At 32.8% G+C, this 21,428-nt stretch overlaps 3 protein-coding genes across 3 annotated transcripts; 1 reads left to right on the top strand and 2 right to left on the bottom strand.

Annotated features, from left to right (window-relative positions):
• Window positions 1–1,418: 1,418 nt before the first annotated feature.
• On the top strand, window positions 1,419–3,766 carry LOC140866952 (F-box protein At1g10780). Its single transcript, XM_073272015.1, has 4 exons — window positions 1,419–1,571; window positions 2,031–2,775; window positions 2,881–3,161; window positions 3,373–3,766. The coding sequence occupies exons 2-4, from the start codon at window positions 2,034–2,036 to the stop codon at window positions 3,607–3,609; spliced, it is 1,260 nt and encodes a 419-aa protein (XP_073128116.1). The 5' UTR covers window positions 1,419–1,571; window positions 2,031–2,033; the 3' UTR covers window positions 3,610–3,766.
• Window positions 3,767–5,372: 1,606 nt separating this feature from the next.
• Window positions 5,373–8,614, bottom strand: LOC140863703 (transmembrane emp24 domain-containing protein p24delta3-like). Its single transcript, XM_073267306.1, has 4 exons — window positions 8,295–8,614; window positions 6,071–6,283; window positions 5,797–5,873; window positions 5,373–5,702 (listed from the first exon to the last, which is right to left on the bottom strand). The coding sequence occupies exons 1-4, from the start codon at window positions 8,499–8,501 to the stop codon at window positions 5,558–5,560; spliced, it is 642 nt and encodes a 213-aa protein (XP_073123407.1). The 5' UTR covers window positions 8,502–8,614; the 3' UTR covers window positions 5,373–5,557.
• Window positions 8,615–16,939: 8,325 nt separating this feature from the next.
• Window positions 16,940–19,586, bottom strand: LOC140865218 (trihelix transcription factor GTL2). The gene is made up of 2 exons (XM_073269783.1): window positions 19,093–19,586; window positions 16,940–18,733 (listed from the first exon to the last, which is right to left on the bottom strand). The coding sequence occupies exons 1-2, from the start codon at window positions 19,467–19,469 to the stop codon at window positions 17,527–17,529; spliced, it is 1,584 nt and encodes a 527-aa protein (XP_073125884.1). The 5' UTR covers window positions 19,470–19,586; the 3' UTR covers window positions 16,940–17,526.
• Between the last annotated feature and the right edge of the window lie 1,842 nt (window positions 19,587–21,428).

Below are 21,428 nucleotides of genomic sequence, written 5' to 3'. Positions count from 1 at the left end.
AAATATTAGTCATTGGATCATCCACACATATGTCAATTTCCATAAAAATACAAGGGACCCACATGATTAATGGTGTTGAATTAGGGGGTGAAACACTCCCGATGTAGCTTATACTAAGTTTTTTTCCCCCGAAGTCAGCTAACCCACGTTATGTCGGAGGGGATTTCTTAAAAATTGATGAAGAATGATTTAAATAATCAAAGTATCTTTTGTTCCTTGAATTTAACAATGAATCTTACCCTAAACGGTTCCTAATTTAACCAAATCGAAGCATATGTATTGTTAGTTAATAAATACAAGTTAAAAATTATATTCACAAAAATTTTATGATATTATTTCACGAATTAATTTTGTGAATAGATATATGGTCGGAACTATACTCATTAATATATATTATTTTTTATGTCTAAAATATTGCGTTTAATTAGTGAGAAAAATTATACGTGGAAATTATACTATAATTTGTAAAATGTTTTTATAGGATGTGAAATAATGATATATAAAGCGATAAGCATTATCATTTTTACTTTGATTTATTAATTTTGATATTAAAATTATGATAAATGACGAATTACAATTTTGTCATCCTAAAAATGGAATTGTGATTATTACGGAAGAATGTAAATTATCGTTAATTCATACGTGAGTTACTTAAATTCAATAAAATTATTGAGCATAAAAAATATTTAAAATAAATAAATTTGATAAATTGAGTACAAATATGTTTTTCCCTCTAATGAATAACGTTAAGTTAAATGATATATGATACATCAAATAAATTTCAAAACACTTACTACGTGCAATATGGTGAAATATGTTATTCAACAATTTAAAAAAGTGAAAAGATTGGTCACCTACTTTTTTTTAGCGAAAACCTTAGCCTCCAAGATCAACCATTTAAAAGAATCTAATATCTAAAAGATGTCAATAACAGCTTCAGTAGCGTCCAAATACATTTAATTGATCAAATATGCGATTTAAAATCATGGTAAAGTAATGTGTTACAAAGCTCAAACGTTAGGATATTAGATATATAGAACAATCGAAACAGTTTTATTATTATTATTATTATTATTATTATTATTATTATTATTATTATTATTATTATTATTATTATTATTATTATAAAAAAAACACATATAGTTAGAGTCGATTTTCCAATTTTTTCCACAGGAGGAAAGCAAATTTTCCAAATAATAAAAAATCAAACAAAATTGACTTTTCCTAATCATAATTTTTTCGAAAATACTATATTTTTGTGCAAAAATGTAGAAAATGAAACCAAAGAGTACCATAAAATAAAAGCATGAACGGTCGAAATAATTTTAAAAAGGGTGGAAAACGAAGCAAGGCGGGCTTCAAAAATTTCCATGCATTTCGTTTTCTGAATCGAACTCCAAAATATGAAACAAATCTCTCTTTCAAAATTTGAAAACCTTCTTCTTATAAAGCCGCGCCTAACACTTCCGCCACCCTCTCTCTCCATTATTTCAATCTTTCCTTTGAATCGAAGCCAATTCCAGCACTAGTTTCTTGCCCCAGCTTCCAGGAGAGAAATTTCCATCTTTCTTGTGAGTCAGCTCCTTTTATGTATCTTCCATCTGCTGGGTGTGCTTAAAATCAGATGAAATGCGTGTGTAATTGGGTGTGGGTGTGTGCTACAGTGATTTATGGATGTTTGTTTATCTGGGTTTTTATCGGAATTGTTGGCACTCATTCAAACTGCGATGACTGTTCATTCTTGAAAATTAATTGGGAATGCTATTAGTTGTCAACAAAATTATGTTGGTGCTTTGTCAATTGATTTTGTGTTTCTCTAATTAGGTGTAGTGTGTTGTGGTAATTTCCCATTTGTTGATTTTGATTACGGTACGCTTCAGCTAAATCTGTTTGGCTTTCTGTATAAGATGAACCCTTTTACTTTTTTGGTTTTGTGGATTTAATGGCCAATGTATGCTTGCATTTTTTAAAGTTTCACCGTGTTTTGCTGTTTTAAGATTGGACGTTAAGTGTTTGATTATTTCCCCCAGATAATGGAGTCGCTACCTGATGCTATAGTCCAACAAATTTTATCCCTAATCAGCAATGCTAAGGATGTAGCCTCTTGCAACTGTGTCTCCAAGAGATGGAAAGATTCATTGCCCTATTTGAGGAGTTTAATTTTCCCCAGAAATCTTTTTGACACTCTCACCAGTGGAAACACTCCTGATGCCATAGTGAGACAAATGGTTTTGTCAGTTGTTAAGCTAGAGGAACTCGTGGTTTATTGCCCATTTTCGAGTTCCGGCCTTGCGTCATGGCTATCAATAGCAGGACCCTCGTTGAAGAACCTTGAGCTCCGAATGGATAATATAATTGAACAGCAGACTTCTACTGAAATCCCTTCCAAGTTGGATTGCATCAAAGCAGCTTCAAATCTGGAGTCTCTTAAACTTTGGGGTGTTTTAATGGTCTATTCTCCAAAATGGGATGTTTTTCATAGGCTAAAAAATCTTGAAATAGTTGGTGCTAGGTTGGAAGAACACCCGCTTTCTGTTGCTCTTCATGCTTGTCCTAATTTGAGCCAGCTTTTGCTTCTTGGTTGTGAAGGGTTGAGATATGTTTCCATTGAGAATCCTCATCTTGAACAGTGCAAGCTTGATTTTTTTGGAGTAGGCAACTGCTCGCTCACAATCAACTCAACAAAGCTTGCATCGCTTGAAGTTCAGGGCTGTAGTTTTATCAGGGTTCGTGAAACTCGATTCTTAACAAATCTCTCCATTGCCAACAATTCAGGTACTTTTTTGTTGGCTTGTAGGTAGTGCTGTTGTCTGTGTACAATTTCTTGTTGGACTCAATAAAATATTTGAATTGTGATAATTCAATTGATATGTGTTATAGGAAGAGTTTATACGGTGGATTTTGGGAAACTGGTGGCATTGGAAACATTGTCCATTAGGGGTGTGCAATGGTGCTGGGATGCGATTAGCACGATGCTCCAAATGGCAAGTGAGGTTAAGCACCTCTACATGAAGGTCGAATTTACCGGTGATTCCGAGACACTTCTCCCCTTTCCAGAGATTGACTTAGTCGACTTTTTTAATTGCCATCCAAAGCTTCAAACCTTTGACATTCATGGTGCCATGTTTGCTGCTCTTTGCCAGAAGAACAGCCTGAAAAATGTAAGTCCCTAAATCGAGAAATCCCAGTAAGCTTTTAATTTTTCGTTGTTGTGTTATTACTTATTACACATCGATTTTTGTGGGATATGTAAAAACACACAGGACAGTGAATTTGGAAGCATTTCTCAGATGGATGACGATTCTCAATAAGTTTTAGTTAATGCCTTTTGACATTCTCGTTTGAACTGAGAACCATGCTTCTATATTGCAGGTAGACTCTAGGTTTTCGATTCCATGCCTCGAGCAGGTCGTGGTGACTGTAAGATCGCCATTAAATGCTGAACAAAAGATGAGTACGTTGGATTCACTGATAAAGTATGCTAAGAATTTAAGAAAGATGACAATAAAGATTCTTCAGATGAAGAGCAGCCACAGCAGTGCTGATGATTTCTTTGAGGACATTTGCAGATTCAGATACATGAATCGCAAGATTGTTTGGATCGAATAGCTATTTTTAAATGGCTTCTGTTCTTGAAAAAGGATCATTAACTCCTTTCTAATTCTAGACATTGTTTTCTTTACATTTTTGACATTGATGTTACACTGATTCGAGGACCAAAATACAAAAGTTGGTTCATGGCTAGGATGGATGTAAGGAAACGTTATTGACTATTTGTTGATTCAAATTGGATTTGGCTAGAGTTTTGAATGATAAAATGATCCAAAAATTATGACAGTTCAATAAATTTAAAATCAAACTAGAAATTAATATGATTATTTTAAGCTAACTTTAGAAATTGGTATCCTATGTTTCTGGGAAAATACTTGGGAGGATCACACCGTGCCAAAATCCATCCATGGGGTTTTTTTTTTAGTTTAGTTTAGTTTAGTTTAGTTTTTTGTTTTGTTTTGTTTGTTTTTACTTCCTAATATAAATAAATGTAAGATGTTAATTTCTCATTTATAGCTAGTTGGTTATGTTATGCGTAAAATTCAATATATACTGGTTGACAATTTATGTGTTATATTTTTCGTTTCATAATTTTTTTTTTAATTATTGACATTTTCTCTTTTGAGCATCGGAATATTTTTGTTGAGAGTATTGTTTGACCATTGTCGAGAGGACGAATAGGTATAGTACAAAAGTTTTACGCGACAAATAAAGTTATGTGATAGCAATTTTGCGTAGAATCAAGTGAATATTATTAAAAAAAGTTAGCATCTTTTAAAAAAAATTAGGTTACCATGAGAAAAAAAGTTAGCATCTTTTGAAACTTTATAAGGAGTGTTTATAATCATTAAAAAAAATTGATGGTTAGATTTTGACTTAAAAAAAATCATTTTTGTGTGTTTTTTATACCCAAATTATGTGTTAATTTATACTTAAAAGCTAGTCATATGGTGATTATGATTATCCAAAAATGATTCTAATAAAAAAATCAATGTTAAAATCATTCTAATCACTTATTTATCAAACACTACCCAACTTTGATTTTTAGATTTTCACATTTATTTCCAAACACTACCAATTTTTAATTTTTCTTAATTTTTTTATAATCTATAAATTTAATCACTTTTACAAAGGATAATCTTTCGCAAACTCTCCCATACTAGCATACATATTAATATTAATTAACTTTTATTAAAACGTGTAGTGACAATATCCAAATCGAAATATGTACAAATAATTTTTTTTTTTTGTTAGAAGTAAAATGATTGTTTAAAAATTCAAAAATATAAATCAATATTTTATTGAGATACGATGGTTATAAACAAACAAAAAAGTTAACAAATACATTTTATGATATTTTTTGATAAAATGATGAACTGTTTTTGTTATAACAAAAATTAGACGATCACCTCAAAATATATTAGAGCATGGAATATTGGTATGGAATATAAAAGATATAGATAAATGTAAAAAAAATATTAAATTAACGTGAATTTACAGTTTATATAAATCCTAATGCAATATCTGAATACATCAATAAGATCTTTTTACATAATTTATATTTATTGTTTTAAACTAAGTTAATCAACAGTTATTTTAATTTTTTTTGAGGCAAGCTATTTTAATATTTTTAAAATAGCCTTTATGGTTTTCAGACCATTGTCAATATGATATACGCATTTCGTTATTCGGTTGGTATTTTTATTTTTATTTAAACTTTGTGAAAATACCTATCTCAAAAAAAAAAAAAAAAAAACTTTGTGAAAATATCCAATGTCTCTAAATCAGGTATCAGACATGAGGACATGACCATTTGGGAATAAACGAGCATCATAATTTCTTGTTTAGACATCAAAATCAAACACAAATAAAGTTCTCAAATACATTCTTCAAAAACACATTTCCTAAATATATATCTCTCAAAAACAGAGTGGAAATGAAATCAAACCTAGCCTAATATTTTATCTATTGCTGCAAGAGTACAAGTAGATCAAGCATTTTCCATCTAAATGAGTTTTTTCTTTTGAAAATATCTCTTTAAGTGCCATATCTGAGCTACTGAAACTAGAATACAGACTCCCAAAGACATGATACTGAACCAAGCCACCCGAGCATTCGTTCTTTCGCTCACTTCCCGCATCTCAGCTTCTCTGTAAAACCCGAGAAAAAAAAAATTGGGTAATTGATAAAATAAGAATAAGCACCAACATAATAAATCTACAAATTAGAACAAGAATATTTAACCTGCTTTTAAGATACAAAAGATTTTCATGGATGGCTTCCACTGCTCCTTCAAGCTTTCTTAGATCAAGTTCAACACCCTACTAGAAAACAACAAGAGAATATAATCCAAAGGTAATAGATACTGTGAGTTCTGACCGCATCCCAAGTTCGAATTCTTCGGCTCATTGTTCTTGAAATTAATATGAACTTGAGTGCAACTTATTATCACAAACATCCAAAATAAGAAAAAAGTTGCAACTGGGAACGGTAATTGCAGTTAGCTTAAAGGACTAACCTCGATGTTTTCCTTTCGGGCAACTGACTCCCAATCTTTTGTTGCAATGCCCATTTTCCAATCAATATTAATGCTTATATCCCCACTACCTGAATAATGGCCATCAATCCAAAAACAAGCCAGATAATTTCCAGACTCGGTAGTTGTAAAGGCAAATTGACCGTGCGTGGCATTTTCATTGTGATGGAGGGTATTTCCATATGGCGAAGTCACCTAACAGGGTAACGTTAAATTGATATTTAGAAGTTCCAGCAGCAAGGAAAGATAGACAACTACATAAATCATGAATCAAAAGGTTTAGCTCTTCTTATCCGACTGAAAATAGCAAGTAACCACAGAGAAATGGGGACTTAAAGAGATTGTTTAACTTTACTTCATTCCAGCTTTTCAAGTGTCCAAAAATTGCTAGATATATCCCCAAGTAATTTGTTTGAATCCATGTGAATTTATCAACCCTTGAAGAGTAGCAAATTAATTTCCATCATTAATTTTCAATTCCATTGCCTTATAGGGTCGCAGCACCCTTTGGCAATAGAGCCCTGATACCGAAAGCTGAAAAGGAACATTTTCCATGGGATTTAGCAATATTTCCTCCAAGACTTTTTCCTCAGCTCCCCCACCCCGCCACTCCATTTCTGAGCTATTTTTGCAAGTCCCATGAAGGGATGAGAAGGAAATCAATCAGAAAAGGTGGGAAACAATCAAAGGACTGCTTTAAAACAATAAAATGTTATTCAAAGTGAAATCATCCAGCTGGATATTTCTAAGGTAATCGGTAGGCAATATTATGAACATCATGCTATGATACCCAGTCAACACCTATAAAAACTTTAAGGCCCCCCCAAGAGACACAATTGAGAACACCACACAGAAATCACCAAACCAGCTATTTTGAAAGAGAAACTATCATTTTTCTGAGAAAAGAAAAACAATAAAAATGGAAGCCACGACTGAAACAGGCAAAAATCATGCATAAACATAGAAAGACGTGGAGTCATCTAGTAAACAGTTAGGTCCAAACATTTTGACTCAGGCCATATGAAAAGGCAACATTTTCAGATTCCTTAAAAAAAAATCCCCATAGTTCCACTCCCTTATTAAAAAACAGAATTAGAAATCTTTTTCAGGTTCATTGTAATCAAGATTGAGTTCTTCTGATACCAACATGCATAAAATTTTCAAGTGATCAAAGTTGGATAGAAAAAAACCATAATCCGAGGGACCGTTAATTGTGAGTCAGGACCCAGAAAAACAAATGAAGACCAGATGATAGAGACAGATGTAGGTTCAGTTATTGGTGCAAGGATGTTAAGACAGTGATATGAGGGGAATGCAATTCAAAGGATTTTTTATAAAGAAATCAAAAATGAAATTTTAGTTTATTTTGTTTTAAGCAAGACAGTTCTCCACCCCTTGTCCTGCCACAAGTTTTGCCCATGAACAGAGTATATGGCTACAAAGGGAGAATAAAAGGAAATGCTGGGATATAAAGGTCATATATTGTGCAATACTTATACCTTCGTAGCCATTAGCTTCAAATCTATAACGGTCATTCAGATTATCAAAGTAACTACATGTAAAATTGACATAGATTAATTATTTTACACCAGATAGATATCCTCCTTCAAGTTATCCACAAATTCAGCTGAACCAGGTGGGAAAAACACATTTTGATTAACATTTTCTGCAATCTCTGAGAGATTGCAAAAACACAATGCCAAGCTAAAAGTTGATAGATGATTTAAAAAGGACATCACGACAAATTTTTGAAACCAAGGGCAGTTGTGCGCTGCCCTGGACTAAACAAAGCTTTCCATCAAGCTAGACAACTATCACTATATCAACCCTTCATAAGCTTCCTTCCTACCATCTTAACATTGTGAATCCTTTCCTTCAACTGAATTACAAAGTAGTCACAAATTGACTGACAAAACAATACCCATCTTTACTAGTATTGATTGGTTTTACCACCTGAAAAATGAACCCAAGATCACCCTTTTTTATAATTATAATTGCTATAAAGGGACCAAGCTCAATCGCTTATTAAAGCAAAAACATCATGCATCTCCAGCTAGGTGGCCACATCAAGCTCAGATGTAAACAGATTCAGTTTGCTTACAAGGAATTCCAACAATTTCACAGGTAAGATAACCTTACGACACAAAGTAATGAAATCGAACACAAAAGGAACCAAGTAAAAGAAAAAGGGAAACAAATCCCTAACCTTGGTGGAAATTGTTGGTGTGGGGTGTGCATGATCGTCAGAGATGACAACGTAGTCGGCCAAAACGACGACGTTTGTGTGGATTTCCTCAGACACGCACTTGGTCCCCTTGGCCGGCAAACTCAGCCATATGGACTCGCCCAGCTTCAGAAAACAAAGAAAAATCAACAGAAACCCCGCGCAGCGCATGTTAGCAGCCGCCGCCATTGATTGTCTCCTCAAGAAAGCTTATTTCTGAGTATACGAGGCGATCGATCGGATCTCTCTCAGGTATTATCGAAACTGTGCTGTGCCGTGCTCTTCAACTGCTGCGTCTCCGCTTTTTTCTTCTTTTAATTATTATTATTATTATTATTATTATCAAATTTTATTTTTAATTACCGATAAAATATTTTTATTTTTTTAAAAAAATATAGGTTTTACCTTCTTATTTTTCCCTTGTTTCGTACAAAATCTGTGCTAAAATAAAATTTTGAGCTTGATATACTATTACACTTCGGTTTTACAAGATTTATTCGGAGAGGTAATTTAGAAAATATGTACTGTAATTTGGATTTTGGACCAACTATACCACATGTACTATGTAAAAAATTTATAACATCCTTAATTTCCGTCTATAATACCCTATATAACATCCGGACACACGATCAGCATGATGCATATGACAATTTGTAAACACAAAACCAAACTTAACATATCAACATATGACTACATAAATCCATACGACCACATTTACATACATACAACCAAATTATCTTGATGCACACACATTTTTTTTTTATATACAAGACCATCTATTTTTAAGAAATATTAATTCTGCAGATCCAAAAGTTAGATAAGGTAATGAAATGACGTAAAAAAAAATCTATAAGTTTCAAAAATAATTCTATAGACCAAAAGTTAAAATAGAATAACACAACTGTCTGACAAATCGTCGTCCATATATAATGACCTTTGAAACTCATTGAGCTAATCTCCCTCCTCAATAAGTCCAAGCTTCAAGTTTCTCGTCATGCTCAACTACCATGCATAAACTACGCTAGCTAGCTAATGTTCAGTGCGACAAATTATTCCAAGAAAGTGTTGATAGAGAGAATTGAACTCCTGATCTCTGACCAAATAATCATCTATTCCACCAACTAAGACACCTCTTGGGTGCAAGTAATAGTATATTGTTGGACATAATAAGTTTGGTGGGATGTTAAAAAAGAATTTGAGGATATATTTGTAAAGTTAATTAAACTTCACTAAATTAATTGTAAATTAGTTAATGAAAAGGGTAATTTTTAATTAAATAAAAATATAATATATGGCGAATTCATATATGCCATTAAGTTAAATGTGTGTTTTTTTCTTAATATTTATAAAATTAATGGATAATTCCTAAATATATCCTTGTAACTTTTTCCTTTTTCGTATTATATCCCTTTCACTTTTCATGTTCCAAATATATCCCCAATTCATTAAATAGTTTCTTGAATTTGTTCTTAAAACTAAATAATGCCCATTCTACCCTTTATTTCCCTATTTAATATACAAATACTTAATCCCATCATGCTTCCGTCAGTAAATTAAAGCAAAATACCTCTTTGACCACACTGTTGTCGGGTTATATCCACCGGGTTTTACAGGTTTCTTCTCACAACCAAACCACGCGATCGCAACCGATGGTTCCTGACACAGACTCCTTTAGCAGCAACTAGCACAACCCTATTTCGTTTCCTACCTTAGGGCGTATAGTAAAAGCTTAATTTTTTAAATAAAATAACATGATAAGGAAGAGCTTCGAAAATTTATTCAGACAATATATTATTACATAAATCAACCTCCTTTGAAGAGGAGGAGACAACTAGTTTAACTACTCATAGTAGCCTTGTTCTTGAAATACATAAAATTAAAACTTAATACAAACTTAGAAAGAGAAATATTACAATGTTTTATTTGTAAGAAAACTGAAGGGAATGATCAATATCTTCAGCTTCCAGTGCTTCCTCAAATGCCTGTATTTATAGCTGAAGTTTCACTCGTTTCACCGAGAAACTTCAGGGAATCTTACAGCTGTCTTGAATTTTTTATGTCATTATTGATGACATCTTTTGTTAGTGGGAGAGTCACATGCCCGATGACATCTTTTACTAGTGGAGGAGTCATATGCTTGACTTTTTCTTTTGGATTTATTCTCCTCACATGTCTTATTTATTGTTGTCGGGGTATCTTTTGCTTTTGCAGTGGGCCCCTGGGAAAACATGGTTTTGGTGGTCCCTGTCCATCTTTGCTTGTCTCGAAAAAATCTTTTTGATCCGTTCGGGGTTTGAAGGTTTTTTCGAATTTTGGCTCCTTCTGGTTTGGACATTCTGGGCAGATATTCTCTGACCATCTTCCAATATGAGCCATGTTACAAAATTTTCGGCGAGTTTCTTTACTCCCCGGCAGCTTGTTGTTCCACAAAAAGTTTCTCTTCTTTTTGAAGAGTTCTTCCGCAAAAGCCGTAGTTTTTTCTGTTATTGTGTTTAACAGGAATGATCCGTTCACAGAATTCTGATAAAATTTGAACGGAAACTTGACCTTGTCCATCTCGATGAGACAAACCCAAATACCACATGCCCTTCTGGTTGAGATTTTATTTTCTCCAAAAGTGGACACCAATGGTATTTCTTCAGATATAGGATCCTTGATAAATCTTTGATTATTTATGTCGGGTCTCCTTAGCTTGATGAAATGAAAAGGCTCGTGTGATCCTTTCCCTGTTGGTTCTGGAGCTACACTAAAGAAATATAACTCGAGCACATCTCCTCTGGATAAATGATCATTATTTGCCCATGTTTCTTGGACTGCTTCCTAAATCCATTTTGGTAGTTGTGATATTTCTTGGAAGCCTGGTGAAGTTGTATAAACTGAGGCTAAAGTCCCAAATTCATACCACAGCTTTACATCCTTAGGATTGACATTGTTTTTTTAGCCAAACTCTTGGATATATTCCTGCAACATCAACCCTGCAAGTGATTGGGTTGATTTCACTTCTTGTACTTAATTTCTCCCATCTTTGTTGATAAACCTGAAATGGAGAAATGACAGCTGAGTTAGTATCAATCTTAGATTTGCCCTTGTCAGTGTTGGACCTAAGATTGATCTCTTCCTCTTTTACCCCAGAGGCGGAAGGTTGACTTGATGATTTATCCTCATCGATTGTTGTTTTATCTAGATCATCAAAAACTGATGATAGATTAGCTCTTGTTTCTTGAGTATTAGAATCCTCAACATATTGTTTTACAATCGGTGTTTGTATTTCTTGTTCTTGAAACCAATGGTTTTAACATTTCTTGTTTCTGAGAAACCAATGGTTTTTCTATGGCACACATAATTGGCCCTTGAATAACAGCCCATAGTTGAGTTTGGGCTTGCATACATCCTGTGATTCGATTGGATACTTTGATCCGATCAGCTTGTTGTAACTTGCCCGCCATATCGGCACTTATGACAAGCTGGTTGAACTCGGTTTGAAGCAACCCAAGGTGTTCCCTAAGATGCCTCTGCATTTTCATGATGGAATCCACGTCACTGCCTTCCATCTCTTGTTAAGAAATCTGCAAGAATATTTTCATGAGATTTAATAATAACAATATCAAAAATATAATTTTGACATAGAGCTTGCCATCTTAATAACCTAGCTTTCTCAGGTTTAGATTCAATCTTATTTCTTAGGAAGACTTTTACCTAAGTGTTATCAACCTTCAAAGTGAATTTTTTAGCAAGTGAAAATAATGGCCATTTTTCGAAAGCCCTTTTAACTGCATAAAATTCATTCTCGTTGATATGCCATCTGATAGCCTCAGATTCTGAAAAAAGACCGCTACAGTATCTGCATGGTATTTCTCCATTCGGAGTGATCTTAGTAAGCACTGCTGCCCAACATTCGTCACTGGCATCCGTAAATAACACCAGATCATCTTCATCCACGGGTATAGCCATTTTTGGGAGATTTTTACATATCTTCTTTAATTGGTTCACCCCTTTAGTATGGTCATCGGTCCATATAAATCTTGCATCCTTTTTTAACAAAGGACTGAACACCTTTCTGTATATTGCCAGATTGTTTATGAACATACCTGCAAAATTAACTACTCCTAAAAAACTTTGGAGTTGTTTTACATCTTTGAGTTTATCTGAAAAATTCTTTACCTTTTCCACAATATGGGGTTGTAGAATTATTCCAATTTCATCAATCTCAATCCCAAGGAATTCAATTTTTCTTGTTGCTATGACTGCTTTCTTTTCAGATAAAACCAGTCCTTCTTGGTTACAAATTTTAGAGAAAATCTCTAAATGTTTAACATGTTCATCTATGTTTTTTGATGCTATAAGAATATCATCAATATAAACAAACATGAAGTTGAAATAATCTTTAAAAAGATTATCCATCTTTCTTTAAAATATTTGGGGTGCATTAGCCAATCCCATAGGCATAACTTCCCAGATATAATGTCCTTGTGGTGTAGAGAATGCTATGAATTTCTTACTGCCTTCTTCCATTCGAATCTGGTAAAATCCAGGCTTACAATCAAATTTTGAGAACACTCTAGCATTTCGTACACAACTAATTAGATGTTCTCTACTGGGTATGAAGTACCCATCAAACTCCAGGATTTTATTAATACCTTGGTAGTTAATAACTAACCCGGGTTTCCCTCTTTTTATTTCACCATGATTTCTGACCAAAAAACCTGGGCTGCTATATGGTGAAACTTTTTCTTTGATTAGACCAAGGTCCAAATGTTCCTTGATAATCATTCTCATATACCTTTGATCTGTTATGTTCATTGGGATAGACTTATATCTGACGAATTTATACTCTTTGCCTTCCTTTAGAGTAAGACTGACTTTGAGTTGATTTCTATCCCACCATGCCAAAGGATGCTCATTGTAACTTTCTTTGAGCCTCTTTTTGACATCTTCAAGGGATACCTTATTTTCTAACTCTATATCTTTGTGATTTAGAGTTACCTTGAGAAGCTCCATATCCTATGTTTGGAGTTCTTGTTCTGTTGTTATTTTCAACATGATTTTTCCAAACCTTCTTGGATCTTTCATTTTTGGGTGAAAAATTTGTCCTTTATCACCGCGCTGGCTGCGAAATATTATCGGCAATTGTCGATAAAAAGAAACCTTGAGTCGTTGAACGATAATTTTATGATCACAAATTGTAGTGAACATAAGTCTTCTTGACTTATTCTCTTGTGTGTACTTCTTAAACATTTGTAAGAAGTTATTTCCTAACAGGATATCAGCTCCTGTATCATGGAAATAGATTGGTGGTGTCTTTACCTTGTACCAAGGTGTTTGACCTGCTCCTCCCATAAGGATCTCTGTTTGTTTTATTCCTTTACAAAGAATTAAAATTCTTCGAGAGAAATCTCGTTCAGCAATTTTTGGCAATTTTTTTTCACATTCTTCAGGAAAGACTCCTCTCTTTGCTGTACAAATTCTTGCTCACGAGTCAATATAAGCTGCAAAGTATTCAGCCTTATATTGTTCATACAACATCCCTATCAGAATGTATATGGAGAAAGAACTTGTTGTCATTTTTTAAAGGGATTACTAAATGGCCCGACCATTTTTAACAGACTGTGTTGTAACTCAGTAATTCGATTAAGACTATTTATCTTTAGTTTTCCTAAGGCCTCAGAAGGTAGAGCATGGTTACTCATTTCCACTTCTTCAATGCATTCTAGTAAATCATGTTCATGACTTACTAATTTCAACAGTTGCTTCTTCCTCTGTTTGTAAACAGAGTTTTTGAATCTGATTAAGGGATTGTCCCATATCTAATTCTCTTGGTTTTCCATCTTGTAGAATTCTTATTGAATCCTCAAAGTCTTTTCTTTTGCCATAAACTCTATTCTTTTTTTAAGACGTTTCCATGGTTTATGGTTCTCCAGAAACTCTAGGCCAAAAATGAGCTGATCCACTTTTTTTCCTGGAATTCCACAGATTTGAACTTCCAATTCTCCAATATTTATTAATCCTTGGTAAGTTCCTGTTACATGCTGCTCTAAATAGTAAATCGAGTTACAAGGAAATTGGTTTCCGTGACTTGTAATTTCGAATACTATTTTGACTTCTTTCTATCCTTCTGGAGATCTAATGTAACGCCCAGAAATTCGTCACGTAAATTCGCATGCATAACTAGGAGATTTAATAATTTTAAAATAACGTGAAAATGTGTTAAATTGCTTTTATGGGATATTACGTGAATTATGTAATTTAATTGCATGTTTTAAATATTATTTCAGCATTTAAACCGCTAGGTTTTAATTTATGAATTTAATTGAGAAAGATATTTTATGATCGCGTAGGTGAGGAGATGTTAGTATTCACCCAAAATATTTTATGAGATTTTAAGGAGCCTTAAAATATTATTTTATGGTAATATTTTAAGAAAATTATGGTATTTATATATGTATATATGTATGTGCACGTTTTTACCTAAAATAAGTAATTTTAATGACTTTTATTAACCTTTAAAAATCCTTTTATTTTATATTTCGGGATTTAAGGTTAAATATCAGATTTATGATTGTGTTTAAGAGTTTTAAGTTATTTAATTAGTTTAATAATTATCTATTATCCTAAACTTGTTTTTATTAAAGAATTAACCTAAACCCTACCCCTTAACCTACGTAAAAACCTTCTAGCCACCTCCATCATCCTTCTTCCCCATCTCTCATGTTCTTTAGCAGAGAACTCATCCACCATAGCTGAGCTTTCAAGGTTTTTTATTTTAGTTTGGAGATCCGTTCGTTCCGAAAAGGCCTTGCGCGCGACATAAGCATTATTTCTTGCTAATAATTATCAAGGAACGTTCAAATCCCTTCTTGCTCACCATTTAAATCATAGTACACTGATTTATGAATAAAAAATTTGATGTTGCATGTGTATTTAATTTTAGAATAAAATCCTTCATGAGCATGCATAGTTTTTCAATGTCATTAGTTAAAAACGTTTACATTTCATCTTTTATTTCAACCTTTTTTTTTATTTTGAGAGTAAATTCATATTCTTATTTATTTTGGTGTATTTAATATTCCTTCATTAATTGTAAGACTATCTCATAATTTTTTTTAATGGTTTTAGCTTTTATGAGGAGGAAAATTAGTTAACTTTTTTTTAATTTCAAGTTTTGTATATATGATATGTGTGTGTTGGTGTATTTCTTATTTATTATTTTAGGTTAAAACTTGATTCTAATTGAATTCATTTATTTTAACATGAGTGTGTAATTTAATTAACATATGTATATATATATATATATATATATATATATATATATTAATAACTTTAAAAATCTAATATTTTTTTATATTTAAATATGAACCCATGATATAATTATTTATCTCAATAGGTCCTTACACAAATTAAAATATATAATATTTTAAAAAAAATACGTTTATCCAGTCTACAAACAAATAAAAATCAAATATCAGGTGTTTCAATATCTTAGTATTTAATTAAGATTTTTGTTGAATTTTTTAAAAAATATTTGTGAAAACATATATTCACTTTATCAACAAGAAAATAAAAAATAAAGTATTTTGGTATTTTAATTTTTTTGAAAACTGAATCTTTATTATCTAATATGCACACACTTTGTCAATTTTGATATTATCATATTATATACAAGAAAATAGAAAATAAAATATTTTGGTATTTCAATTTTTTTGGAAACTGAATCCTTATCTAATATATACACACTTTGTCAATTTTAACCTTATCATAATAATCAATTTTACATATAATATAAATATTGATTTACGTTTATGCCCTAACTAAAATTTTGTTTTTACTTTCATAACCTTATATATTTTCATATGGTTTTGCTTATAGTGTAAATAAAAGGACAAAGTTGTTATTTCACAATTGTAAAACTTTGACTTTTTATTCCTTATCTAATATATACACACTTTGTCAATTTTAACCTTATCATAATAATCAATTTTACATATAATATAAGTATTGATTTACGTTTATGCCCTAACTAAAATGTTGTTTTTACTTTCATAACCCAATATATTTTCATATGGTTTTTCTTATAGTGTAAATAAAAGGACAAAGTTGTTATTTCACAATTGTAAAACTTTGACCTATTATTCACACTTTTAAATAGGTATAGATATAGATATAGATATATGAATAGTGTTGCGCTGGGAAATGGGAATTGAGTAAGAGATCGACGATGAAATATATCTCTTATAATGAGATGTTTCATGAAATTATATATACAATCATGATCCACTGCACACCAGTGTGCAGAGATATTGTGTGCACCGCGAAATGTTCGCGCGAACATCTAAAAAAAATCAGATGTTCGCGAGAACATCTTAGATGTTCACGCAAACATCACAGGATGCACACATAAGATTAATTATATATATATATATATATATAATTAATCAATCGATCCGCCTTATTTCTACAATAAAAAATAATATTTTTAAATAAAATATTTTCTTACTACATTAACCTATAAAATCGTTTCATTTATACCATATTGTGCAAAATAGGAATTAATTCTTTAGTTAAATATATAATCAACTGGAAGACGATCAAATCATGAAAATAAATAAGATTCCACTCACTCACTCACTGATTCTGCACCGACCCGACAATGGAGCAGAAGCATTTAAACCCTCAAGTTAAAAATGCCATAAATGATTATACCTTCAAATTAAAAATAAATAATTAACCCAATCTTGCAATAATGCATGCAGCTACAATTTGCAGGTGGTTGATGGGTCTAATCCCTCCTTCTCTGTACTGACGCTGAATTTCACATGTCAGCTATTCTTCCCTGCCTGCCTGCATGCAGATTCATTCATGCCCCTTAGCTTCTAAGTTCGATTTTCAAGGGCTCCATGAATACGAAATTTAAAGGAAAAAAAAGATTCCCCGCAGCTAGCTCCAAATTCTCATTCTTTTCATGGCTGTGTCGGTCTACTGATCAAGAATAATGGATGAGCTAGCTAGAATATTGCAATTCATCAACAGATTCTTATAGCCTTTGCAAGAAAGTATGCATATATACTCAGAAATTTTTATTTCTCTGGCTAACTAGATCCAAAACCGCCGGAATGGAAAGGATTTTAAAGAGTAGTGGCAGCTGAAACTTAACTAGAGACATTGCACATAAACTTCCTAGACATTTCTCACATAGTGCATGGTGGATATATGGTTTCTACTACTCGCTGTTTTCTGGAGCATTTGATTGGTCTTCAAGTGTTGTTCCCCCACTGTATAAAGAGTTGAGCTGATGAAAATAAGGGCAAGTTCTTGAATCAATGGACCTCTTCTTGGTGTTGTCTTTGGTTTTCCTGAAGTATTTGTTGATGTTTTCCCATTTCTCTTTGCATCTTTTTGAGCTTCTCTTGTATCCCAATTCCATCATCCCTTGAGAGATTCTCTCCCAAAGGGGACCCTTTGCTCCTTCCTTGGTTTCCTCGATGTTTCCACTGAACTTGCACCTTAGATTGATCAAAGCCAACACCTCATCTCGGGGCCATCTCTTCCCTGCATCTCCTCTTGATTCCATCATCTGACAAGATTTATGGGATGTTAGATTGTTGTCATTTGTTAGAACTGAGATGGAGCAAGAGTTGGCTTCTGAATTTTTTGTGGCAAGACTGGAGCTTGGGCTTGGAGGTGATGGAGTGGTTTTCGTGGCTTCCGTGTTGCTCTCAAAGGGGATGTCGGTACTAGGGTTTTTGTGGGATTCAACCATCCTCGGTGAAGAAGATATTTCAGCTGCAGGCTTGTTTTGTGAGTCGGGGAACTCGAAATCTTGTAAAATTTTAGCAGTTGCAGTGTCATTTAACTTGACTGAATCTTGAATCTTCTTTAAGAACTCAATGATCTTTGCCTGTCTCTCTCCTGCAATAGCTTGCTCCCGTGCCTTGATCTCATTCTCACGCTTAATCCTATCCATTTCTTGTCTCTTCCACGCTTCCTCTCTTTCCGCCATTTCTTTGTCCCTTCTCACCAAATCTTCAATCAGTTTGTTGTGCAGCTCCTCTTGTTGAACAATCATTTTACTCACAATCGCCTCACAGAAACCTTCGAACATCTCGAATTTGTCTTTCCTCTTCCTCTTCCTGTTTTTTTCTTCTGTTTTCTTCACCATTATTTCTTCACTTTCTTCGAACTTTTCTGTCTCTAATTCTTCAACATGGATATTCTGCTGTACTTTGTCTCCTTCATCAATATTTTGTTTCACGGTTTCTGGGACAATATGGGATTTTTCTTGATTCTCCGAGGTGTAGAATGGATCGAACTCGGTGAATATTCTGTAGTTCTTTTCGTAGCTTAAGCTGTTGAAGTTTAAGCTTTCGTCTTCAAATTTCTCCTTACATTGCTCTGCACTCCTAATAAATCCAAGCCCGGCTAGTTTCCTGCAAATTGTACAAATTAATGCACACCATAATTGAACTTTTTGCAGCAAACAATTAAAGACTGATTCAGTTTGTAATCAAGACAGATATATAACTTAATTGGTCATAGTTTTTTACCAAAACGAAACAGCTTAAAAGCAAGGAAACAATCCCAAGAAAGACAATAAAGACCCCAAAAGGAACCCCCTAAAAGGAAATCCCTCTTCTAAATTCTTCATTAATTCTGCGAAGCCCATTTCACTGATTCATCGATATTGGTCAGATGCGAAAGCCAAACAGAAGAAATTAAACTCACTTCATTTCACTAAAATCGCCATAAAAAAAACTAAAAAACAAATGGGCACTAATTAAAAATTCACCTCGAAACAAGCTCCCAACTCATATCAGGGAACCAATTCTCCATGCTGGATCTAACTTTGAGCAACGCGAGAAGTTCATCAGCAGACCAGGGATCCATGGATCCATCTCTCTGCAGCTGCTTCCCCGCATTTTTAACCACTGATTCTTGCCGCTGAAATTGCTGCAACGATGAAGAAGAAGAAGAAGAGGAGAATGGATTGAAATTGTCGGAAAAGGAATGGAGAGGGATTGGAAGCGAAGAATTTCTCGAAGAAATGAATCGGTGAAATTCATCACTGGGCACGCCATTGTACATGGTGGATTCTCTCTTTTTCCTCTGCCCCTTCTTCTTTGCCAAGTCTAGAAAATATATTGACTTCAAAACCAAATCAATCATATTATATTAAATCTTATTGTATGATTTTGTGTATTTTGGGTCTCAAATTTTCTATATTTTTTAATTGGCGGTTTCATTTAATTATAATACTTCAAAGTGTTTACATGGTCCAAATGCGTTAAATTATTCCTAAACATCCATAAATAGATAAGCATGATCAAAGTTCAAAGTACGTTCACATTTTTTTGCTCTCCAACTTTTAAACAATATCATTAACTCATGTTCTGATTTAAATGTCGGAGTGAGAACTAGTGAAGTTAGTTTGTTATAATTATCGACTATTTGGAATAATTTACGGTCCCATTTATGATCCGATCGGATTTTCCTGCTCCGGTCTACATGTTTAGAACAATTACGTTTTTGGTTACATTCCTCATACGTACTCTACCAACTAAATGTTGGAAAGAAGTGTGATTAGAAATAAAACAGGAAATTTCTTTTATGTAAACTTTGTTTGTACGTCTAATAATTTTTTTTTTAAAACAGTGGAAACAAGAAAATGGGTGTGTGTGATGCATTTAGAGATTTTTGTCTTGTATCCCAACAGAGTATTAAATGCATGAGCAGTCCCCAAACATGAAAAGGATATGAAATTATTTTTTTTAAAAAAAAAAACAGCAAAAAAGAGAGTGGGATTGATGCCCCAGACAATTTGATTGGAGGGTGAGGTGCACGTGTGGCACACACACGTGGGGGGAGGTGCTGAGATTTGAATTTTATTTTATTTTATTTTTAAAAAATATAGTATAAAAAAGTGGGAATATAAGAGTGTGGGAGAGGACAGAATCCTATGTAGGGAGTAACGGCAAATTTGTAGCAGGGCACGTGAATGCATGCAGAGAGTGGGTCCCGCTCTCTTGTGATTATTATTATTTTATATATTTATTTAGTGGTATTTGTATCGCTGATTTTCACACATGTCTCTTGCCAAGTACACGGTACAAAGGACCCACCCATTCAATTTATTAGATTAGTACAACATACTTCGAAATTTATAGTATTTTTTTAAAAACTATATAATTAAATTTTATTTATAATATATATATATATATATATATATACCGTAGCATTTTTTTAATACTTTTCGTGTAGAGTTGTCAAAACGAGCCAACTCACAATATATTGTGATTAATTAATTAGCGACGTTGCCCGCTATTTGGATGGATTTGAAAATTTTCAACCCAATTTACTTTTTCAAAGAGATGAGCTAATTTAACTAACTTTGTAATTTTTAGTATATTGCGGATCAGATCGAGTTGGTCCATAATTCACCATTTGACGGAAAATATCAGATCGGAAGATTATCATATCAATAACCCGTCTGTTTAACGCGGCGGGGTAAGGTGCGCCGGTCTGACAAATCTAACTTATTTTGACAGATCTATTCCAATGTGCAGCAAGAGCCAAAAGATGGTAAATGTCATTACATTTTCTCTAATCTGAAATATTATTTTAGTGCTATTTTAACTTTAAAATAGAAATTATTTTACATCAAATATAAAAATCTTCTCCAAAAAATCAAAACTTAACTCCAACATAAATATTCTTAAATTATTCCTTTTTTTAGTTTATAACAATTATATTATTTCACAAATCACTTTATTAAAATCATGAGCATAATTAATAGTATATTGTTGATGTGAGACATTGAATTTATTGTTAAAGTAATACTTTTAAGGTAGGTTTAAACACATATATCATGACAAGTTACAGGCTTACTACTCAATATATGCCTAAATTTACTCTCAATTAAATTTATTATGATATCAAGAGCTTATATCTTTTACTCGACTTTGGTAGCTATTCATTATGAAAGTGATGAACTTTGATATATGTTAATTAACATAATAATTTTATTTAAGTGAAGTGCAAAGATAGAAATATTATGAACTAAAAATTTAGTTAATAAATGCTGGATAACTCTATGATTATACATGAGGAGACGAAAATAAATAAAAT

The sequence above is a fragment of the Henckelia pumila genome, chromosome 4 (assembly GCF_033568475.1).
Source record: "Henckelia pumila isolate YLH828 chromosome 4, ASM3356847v2, whole genome shotgun sequence".
In the NCBI taxonomy this organism is placed as follows: Eukaryota; Viridiplantae; Streptophyta; class Magnoliopsida; order Lamiales; family Gesneriaceae; genus Henckelia; species Henckelia pumila.
The sequence above is the reverse complement of the archived record's forward strand: the minus strand, read 5'-3'. Positions and strand labels throughout refer to the sequence as shown.